A 9540-nucleotide genomic window follows, 5' to 3' on the forward strand; every position below is an offset into this window, starting at 1 on the left:
GAATGATTGGCACGTATGACTTCAGTGTCCTGCATGAACTAACGCTAAACTACATGTCTTCTGTGCCTCTCTTCCTCAGGGTGAGGTCATCTGTGTGACCAGATGGGTGGATGATAAGTGGTTGGAGGGGAGGATCTCAGGGACCAGCCGGAGTGGCATCTTCCCCATCAACTACGTCCAGGTCAACAAGATGCCCCGCACCAAATCCACTACCAGCAGTGACTACTCGGCCTGCCCCATGTCTCCTACTTCCCCTGAGAGTCCAGGGCGCCCTCTCCACTCACCATGTCCTCGCTCACCCCTCTCACCCCTCACTCCCTTATCCCTCAGCCCAGAGCCTGAACACTCTCCCCTCAAGCCGTCCTCACCTGTACCTTATGGTAGCACGCGCTCACAGTCACGCTCACCGACCCAGACCTCCATATCCAAAGAAACAACCAATCACTGGCCCCACACCACCTCTAGCCATGTGTCAGCCACCAACCAGAACAGCCACTGGAGTGGGACCTATTCAGCTAACCAGAACTCTGTGGCCAGAGCTGTTTCACCATCCACTCAGACATCAGCATCTGTACACAGAGTGGGAGCAGCCACAACAAACAACCCCAGATACACTGATCCTTCACAGGTCTGCACTTACTGCTTCTTGTACAGAAAAGCGTTGCATGACTGAACACTCAACTGCTGGGATTGTTTGTGTTGTCCTGGGTTGTGGATGGGAATGTTGTCAATAATGTCTCACTTTGTAAAGCATGACATGATGTTTTGTGTTTCTTCTAGGGCGGAATAACAAAACCGACTGCTCTGCCTATTCCCCAAGTAAACTCCCAGCCCCAAATCCAAGAACCTAACAACTCTGGATCGACAGTGGTGCAAGGACAAGTGTAAGTCTAGAGTTTTGTGTTGTTATTCAACATAAACCAAGATCACTTGGCATCTAGACTTAGAGACACTGCTCATCAATGCATTGCACCCTGGTAGAATCCATGTCTTACGTTCTTTGTTTGTTCCATGTTTTTATATTCAGATATAAAGCTGTTTACAGCTACAAACCACAGAACAGGGATGAGTTGGAGCTGAGAGAAGGAGACACTGTACAAGTGATGGAGAAATGTGATGATGGCTGGTTTGTAGGTAAGGAACTGACTGTGCTACTTCTCAGTTCAGCACATGCTAAAACATGTATGAGTCTGCCCTCTACTGGACATAGTGAAACATTACAAGTTTGATGTGCATGTGGTTGTACATTGTACGATAGCCTCAATCTTGTGGTTTATCATGTATGTAGTGTACGAGAAGGTAAAGCCTGCACACTTGGAACTCCAAATACATATTTATTTATAGACTTTTACAAACATGACCACGTAAACATTGTCAATTGTCCTGTTGCAGTGTTTGCTAATACAATAGCTGACAGGAAATACACTTGGGCCCAAGTTGTTTCCCTTAGTAACAGAATTGTTCTGAAACAGTCTGTAGACAATGTTTTAACCCAGTGTGGATATTAATTTACGTTCAGATGAAAATCCAAATTGATGAACATCACTTTGGATCAGAAGCTTGTCAATAAAAGTGTATAATGGAGTTAAAGTATGCAGGCTTTATCTTCTTTTGCATCGACGTATCCAGCCTAACACATTACCTTGATGTGCGTGTCAATCATGTATGCAATCTCATGTTTGTTTTTGCTATAATGAACACAGCATGCATTCCTCTCTCTCTCTCTGTAGGTACGTCAGAACGGACCAGAGCCTTTGGAACTTTCCCTGGGAACTATGTGGCACCAGTTTAAGTTCACTCCCTGCCTGCCCACAGCTACCTGGACTGATGACTGCGTTTAGACCGGCTCTCTTCCAACAGCACAACCAGTTTCTCCGCCCACACAAATATACATTCCTGCTTTGGTACCTAAAACTCATGCCCTTTACCCAACACTTCCTGGTTCCGTCAGGCCTACTGCATGTACACTCCTGAGCAGAGACCAACACCACTGTTCTGCTGTTTGCTAGAACAGTGGAGAAGGTGGGAACATTGTGTGGTTTCTCACCTCACCTGCCTGCGTGTGTGTGTGTGTGTGTGTGTGTGTGTGTGTGTGTGTGTGTGTGTGTGTGTGTGCGTGTGCGTGCATGTGTTGTACTTAGACTGGAGTAGTGTTTTCACACAAACCACTTGTGGGAAGAATGAATGCTGAGGATACTGTTTCAGGTGCAACAAAATTACTTTCTTTTTAATCGTCCCACAAACTATCTGCCACTGTAGGAGGTTGTACATTCCACCACATTGGTCCAAGACTACTTTTCTCACATAGTATGAATGATGCGCATCTGCAGTAGGATGCTATGTTTTGCTTTATATCACCCAAGTGCCATCACTACACAAATCACAAATGCCTGAGATTATGAATATGAGTGCCATATTCTGTTGTCATATAATAGCATGATGAATGTTACCTAAAAATATGCCTTCGATCAACTTTATTTCAGATCTTTGAAAGTACCCCGGGGTGAGTTTGAGACTACACCAACAAGTGCATCTGAAAACAACTTCATACTTTAAGAAGTACATCTGAAAACACCTTCATACTTTAAATACTTAAAGGGGAACTACGCACCAATATCAGAATTCATACATGTTATTCCTCTGGTCTAAGACAGTACAAAAAGGTTTCCCAAATCGAAAAACTAGAGTGCTAAAACTCAAACGTGTGATGTCATCAAGTATAATGTCTAAAGCTGCTCCATAGACAGTGAATTGGGAAGGATTTTGTAGATTACACCGAGAGCACCCAGGTACATTTTCTGTTTCAGAACTAAGAACACTACTATAGAATAAAGTATAAGTAAGAAAAAATTATAATAGGAAGAAAACAGATGTTCTTTGGGTCCACAAAATCAGTCTCCCATTCATTGTATAGAGCAGCTTTATACCTGATGACGTCACAAGTTTGAGTCTTACTTCTCTGGTTTCTGGCTTTGGGAGAGAGTAGCTCATGTTCACAACTATTGATTGAACTGTCTTAGGCGATGGAAATAACACATTAGTATTTGAATGGTGTTCCCCTTAAAGGAAGGTCTCATGTTATGGCCTTCCATCAATTTATAGCCTACATTAGAACAATAAATGCATAATAAATGAATGCTTCCAAGTGATACATTTGATCATATTTTGGCATAAGTCTGTGCAGGGATCACCCACTCGAACAGAGGAATGTTACGTGTGAAAGTGAAAGTTGAATGTAATAGATAGAAGAAGGATAGGAAAGGTCTTTTTGGTCTGTGCTGTGTGGTAATGACTTATGATGCTCTGTGATTGAACTACACACATATTCCAGAGCTGAAGTTGGGCACCGCCATCTGTCCGTCCATTTCAATGGAAAAACTGAGCTGTAGACGAGTCCACAGCAAATGAATGGTTTACCAGATGTAAATATATAAGTAGTGTTGTACTGTATGTTTTGATTCTAACATTTCAGAAGGAGATGATACTGTATGTAGAGGGACATGGGGACTCCAAATGAACATTCCCAGCTTACTGTATTTCCTTTGCAAACTATGTTTGCTACTGCTGTTTCTACAGTATTTTTTATAAAATCAGCTAAGTCTGCTTGCGCCATTGTAACCATTGACATGTGTGACAGATGTAATTATGTTAGAAATCAATATTAATGTCATTTGATATGCTCATAATTTCATTGTGAAAATGTATCTGAATGTACCGTACTAGACATGAAAGATAATTGTACAGGCTTTAACCAATTATCAAAGAAAAGTATAATATATTTCCTTATAAAATAAATAATGTATCTCAATATATGGTACGCATACATTTTTCAAATAAAAGTCAAATAAAAATCGTAATTGATATTTTATTTTTTCGTTTGATGTATTTTGATCACTTTGCTGTTCTTAAAATATATAAACAATAGTGCCTACTGGTAGAGAATGGAGTCTACAATAGTACAAATTAGGCTACATAAAAACTGACTATTCAGCACAAAATGCAGAGCCCAAAGATGTGAGGCTACAGCAGGCTCACTCTCCTACACAGAGAGGTGGAAGACATTCCACTGTCAAACAGAAAGTCAACTAACCGGTGCTACCTTTACTTGTGTGTCTTTTAGAAATAAGAACCAAAGATTTGTTGAAAAAAGTTAAACAAGTTAATTTCACAATGTCTGTGCATTCTTGTTTATTCACTGTGTCCATGGAAACAACGTTGAACACAGTGATAAAGGTATGGTTTCCTTACACAGAACTATAGTCTTTTCACTTTTCTTTTCTTTTTTATCTATTTTTTCTCCCATTTTCTATTTTTCTCCCATCTTAATTTCGTATCGTCCAATTCTACCCTCCCCTGTCTCGAACGCTGTTAGGCCATGCCTCCCACAAGCCGGCTGCAATGTGGACTAAGCCTTACATCACGTGTCCCCTCCGGTACTCGAGGAAGCAGCAGTCGCATCTTTTCACCTGCACAGCGCAATCTCTCAGCGTCGGGGGTCTGCGTTTGGAGGGCACGCCGCCCCCGTCGCTTCCTGATTCTGCTGCGCAGGCGCACCAACCGACCTGTAGGAGTCGCTGTCCACAACGTCCGATCCCCACCCATCAGCTTCCCACCCCCTAATACTGCCAATTGTATTAGTATGAACGACCAGCCAAGCTGATAGCAATGCGGAGAGCTGGGCTCGAACCCAGCGTCTCCTGCATTGGTGGTGAGCGCCTTGCCCACTGCACCACCTATCCGCCCGTCTTTTCACTTTTCTGATAACTAACATAACATCACTGCATAACTCATAAATGTTCAGACAAGCTTAATTTTGTTGGTTAATTGCAATACTCTCAATGTTATAGCCACATTTCTGTTAAAACTAATTTGGTCGCTGATTCTTTTTTATTCCAATTTGGTACAAATTCGTGACCCTCTTGAGCAAAGGTGTAAACAAATACATTGTTAATCAAGATGCTTTTTTTGTGGCTTATTCAAATGCATAAAACTGGTCATATATGTTACAGACTTAACCTGTGACATTTACATACCGGCACATTGCAGTAGGTTGACAGCTGCATCAAGAGTATCAGCAAGCTATCCTATTATCTGCAATATCCAATGAACAACCTGGTTAGATAGGTGTAGGATAGCCCCAGTCAAACTCCTCACCTGCCACTGTCTTCGGAGTGGGTCGCGTACGGCAGAGCCTCATGTCTCTTCAGACGTGAAGCAATATGATTTTTTTTTATCCACTTTTTCTCATTTTCTATTTTTCTCCCATCCCAATTTCGTGTATCCAATTCTCCCCTCCCCTGTCTTGAACGTTGCTCGACTATGCCCCCCACTGGTCGGTTATAGAGAGGATAGAAGCCTTGCATCACGTGTTCCCTCCGGCACACGAGGAGGCAGCCTGTCACATATTTTCTCCTGCCAGCGCGGACTCTCATTGGCGAGGTGTAACGCATGGCAGGCTCACACTACCCTCGCCGCTTCCTGTCTCTGCTGTGCAGCCGTCTCCCAACCGACCTGTAGGGGTCGCTGTCCACAATGGCCAATCCCCACCCATCGACTTCCACCCCGCTGACTCTGCCAAATGAGCCAGTACGACGGCCGGCCCAAGCCGAAGGCAATGCTGAGACTGGGATTCGATACCGGAGTCTCTTGCATTGGTGACGAGCGCAATCTCCGCTACGCCACCCAGCCGCTTAAGCAATATGATTTTTGACCATAAGTAGAAGTAGAAAGCTTTATTGTCATTGCACAATACAGTACAATGAGATTGGTTTGTGCAGCACCTAAAATAACGATAGCTACATACTCCCACTCAGGGCATTATTATATGGGGTAGAACACATAGTAGCATACTACAAAAACCTAGGGGTCCGCAAAAACGACTTCAAACTGGAAATGGTAACAACAGATGAGGTACTCAAAAAACTGAGCACCCTCCAACCTAACAAGGCCACTGGCCATGACAACATCCCCTCCAAATTCCTCAGGGACTCAGCAGCCGCCATCACCCCAGTCATCACACACATAATAAACCTCTCTATAAAACAGGGACACGTCCCCAAGGACTTCAAAATTGCGAGAGTGACCCCCGTGCACAAAAAAGGCAGCAAATTAGACCCAGGCAACTACCGCCCTGTTTCTATCTGAAACGGAGGGCTAGGGCCTCCACAGGGTGCGTTTGATGGAACTGGCGGACACTATGGGGTTGTAACACCCGTTAAAGAATTACACAGAGGCGTGCTGCAGTTACTGGTTGTTATTTGATAGATTTCCAGGTGTGGTTGTCTACAGAGGAATACAATACAGTATACATTAATAACACAGTAGTGATGTACATAAACAAGAATATCCATTAGTAGTATAGTGCAAATAGTAACTAGAGCATTCACTTAACCAGAGTTAATATACATAACCTACATAACCTATGCAGGGAATTACTCCTTCAGTGCATGTAAATAGTATAGGTAAGTGGACTGTAAACCAGGTGTAAGATACATTCAGTTCACTAGGGGTAATGAGTGAGTTATAGTTATAGCTTAGGCTAGCTAACGTGCGTCTAAGCTAGCCACACAGCGCAGCAGCATATCATAGGAGGGGGAACGTAGGTTGGCTAACGTGTAGCTAAGCTAACGGCGCGGTGTTTCAATAATGGGGGGAATGACATCAACAGGAATGGATCAGCGGGGACGCACTAAGTACAGAGTAGACTGAATGAACGAACTAAACGCAGGTAAAGTACTCACGTTCATTGACGCACACGTTATCCCAAAGGGACAGGGTAAACTACTACAGCACGTCGTTAGACGGTAACACTGAGACCGGCTCGCTCACGTTAAAGGGGAGGAACTCTAGAGGACCGGTACAGAACAAAGTAGTCGTCAGACAATAACACTGAGACCAGCTCGCTCACATTAAAGGGGAGGAGCTCTTAAAGGGTCAGTACAGAACAAAGTAGTCTTATTAGCAGGGCTTTCCTACACAGCCGCACCCAAAAGTCTACTTAGACCTTTTGAACTAAAACGGGAAAGTCTCTGGGGTCCTCGGTATCCGGGAGGCTCGGGAGCTGCACCAACTGGGACACAGGGCGCAGGTATGTTCGGTCCTTCACTTGGACAGCGGCGGTGCGGATGCGCCCGTCAGCTCCAGGGTATGTCTGAGTGACCTTCCCGACAAGCCAGAGTGCCCGAGGGAGCTGTGGGTCAACGATTAGGGCCACCTGGCCTAGTGACAGTTCCTTGCCGTCCTTCCTCTACTTCTGCCTCTCCTGTAGACCCGGTAAGTAGTGGCGAATGAATGCAGACCAGAAGTGGTCGGCCAGCACTTGACTATGCCTCCAGCGACGTTTCCCAAGGAGGTCACTGGAGTCGTAAACTGCTTGAGGTAGAGACGAGTCACGGCGTCCCATGATGAGGAGGTTCGGGGTAACGGGATCAGGGTCTGCAACGTCCGAGGGGAGGTAGCCCAATGGCTTTGCATTCATGATGCCCTCCACTTCGATGAGGACTGTGTGGAGGACGGTCTCAGACTATCTGATCTTTCAGGATGACTCTGAGGGCAGTCTTCACCGACTTCACCTCCCTCTCCCAAGTTCCACCAAAGTGCGGTGCGCTCGGCGGGTTGAAGCGGAACGTAATCTTCTGTTTAGCTAACTGTTCCTTCAGTCTGGGTTCCATCTCGGCAAAGGCTTCCTGCAGCTCTCTGTTTCCTCCGACAAAGTTTGTGCCATTATCGCTGAGGAGCTCGAAAGGTGTGCCGCGGCGTGAGATGAAACGCCTCAGGGACATCAAGAAGGCGTCAGAGTCCAGGCTTTCTAGGAGGTCAAGGTGTATGCAGCGTGTAGTCATACACTTGTAGACGATCCCCCACCTCTTCTCATTCCGGCGCCCTATCTTGATGTGAAATGGCCCGAAACAGTCTACTCCTGTAGAATAGAATGGGGGCTTGTAGAGACGCAGGCGACAGGGCGGAAGGTCGGCCATTTTAGGCATGTCGGGTTTTGCTCGCCACAGATGACATTCTCGGCAGGTGTGTTGATGCTTGCGGATTGCTTCTCTTCCTCGTAGAACCCAGAATCGGGATCGAAGATCAGCGAATACCCTCTCAGGCCCGGGGTGGAGAAGGGTTTGATCATAGTCTTGGATGATCAGCCTTGTCAGGGGGTGATGTGGGTCCAAGACGATTGGGTGAATGGCATCCATCCCCAAGTTCTCGGCTCTGCGCAGCCTACCGCCTACTCTGAGGAGACCTGTAGCCTTGTCGTACTCCGGAGATAGGGAGCTCAAACGACTGTCTGAGGGAAGAGGTCGGTCAGACTGGAGGGCCTTGATCTCCTCGGGGAATGAGTCCAGCTGGGCTCGTGTAAGGAGGACCTTCTCGGCATTGAGGACGTCAGCTGCTTCGTAGGGCTGATCTGTAGTCTGGGCGTCAGCCGCACCGTGAAGGGACCTGGCTGTTGCTTGGACGAGATCCTTCCATGAAGTGAAGTCTTCAACGGCAGGGAGCAGAGGACTGGGAGAGGTGGTTACATGACAGATTATGGCAGACTTCTTCATCTCGTGGCCGTCAGACTCGGGATGAGCAGAGGGCATAGTAGGCCACTGGTCTTCAGGTAGGTAGAGGAACTCTGGACCTTTGTGCCATCGATGTGGTCGTACCAGTTCCTCCAAGGTTAGGCCCCGAGTGATGTCATCTGCTGGGTTTGAGGCAGAGTTCACGTATCTCCAGTTATCGGGCTCGGTCAGGTTCTGGATTTCCGCAACTCGTGTGCCCACGAAGACCTTATATCTACAGGACTCTGACTTGATCCAATGGAGAACTGTGGTGGAATCCGACCACAAGACGACCCGTTGGATGGGGACGGTGAGCTCGGCTTGAAGTACATCATTAAGCTGGGCACCTGTGAGGGCAGCGCTCAGCTCGAGTCGGGGCATCGACAGCTGCTTCCTGGGGGCCACCCGAGACCTAGCGAGCACAAAGGAAATGTGGACTTGCTGTTGGTCATCCATGGTCCGCATGTAGGCGACAGAGCCGTATGCACGCTCGGGCGCGTCACAGAAGATGTGGAGGTCCCTGGTCGAAGTAGAGGTGTTCGCATGTGGTGGAGCGTAGGCTCGGTGGAACTCCAGGTGTATGAGGTGAGGGATCTCTTGCTCCCAGGTGCGCCATCTGTCGAGCAGGCTTTGGGGTCGGATTGGGTCGTCCCAGCCGACCTCCTCCTTCCAAAGGTCTTGTATGATGACCTTGGCTCTTGTGGTGAAAGGTACAATGTAGCCAAGGGGGTCGTACTGGCAGGCAAGTACTCTGTAGAGGTTCCTCATGGTAGGTGCTGAGGTCTCCACAGGGCGATGCTTATAGCCCAGGGAGTCATTGAGGCAGTTCCAGCGTAGGCCCAGTGTAGGCTCCTGAAGATCACTACTACTCTTGGAGAGCCACAGTTCGCTGCTTTCGGAGCGGGCTTCGGGCGGAAGGTGCTCGATGACCATAGGCACGTTGCTTGCCCACTGGCGGACCTCAAACCCTCCCGTCTGTAGGTGATGGCGGAGT

At 46.9% G+C, this 9540-nt stretch overlaps 1 protein-coding gene across 10 annotated transcripts in view; it reads left to right on the forward strand.

Annotated features, from left to right (window-relative positions):
- The window catches only part of sorbs3 (sorbin and SH3 domain containing 3), a 49787-nt gene extending 45727 nt beyond the window's left edge, over positions 1-4060 (forward strand). For 4 of the 10 annotated variants that reach the window (XM_084330970.1, XM_084330974.1, XM_084330973.1 and 1 more), the window contains 4 exons: positions 80-628; positions 781-884; positions 1028-1134; positions 1731-4059. In XM_084330970.1, the coding sequence (XP_084187096.1) occupies positions 80-628; positions 781-884; positions 1028-1134; positions 1731-1792 (822 nt within the window). In that variant the 3' untranslated portion in view covers positions 1793-4059. Of the gene's footprint in view, positions 1-79; positions 629-780; positions 885-1027; positions 1135-1730 lie in introns of all 10 variants that reach the window. The other 6 variants (XR_014620593.1, XR_014620590.1, XR_014620591.1 and 3 more) reach the window with 6 other exon arrangements.
- Positions 4061-9540: the final 5480 nt, after the last annotated feature.

Source organism: Notolepis coatsorum (genome assembly GCF_963971535.1).
Source record: "Notolepis coatsorum genome assembly, chromosome: 1".
Classification (NCBI taxonomy): Eukaryota; Metazoa; Chordata; class Actinopteri; order Aulopiformes; family Paralepididae; genus Notolepis; species Notolepis coatsorum.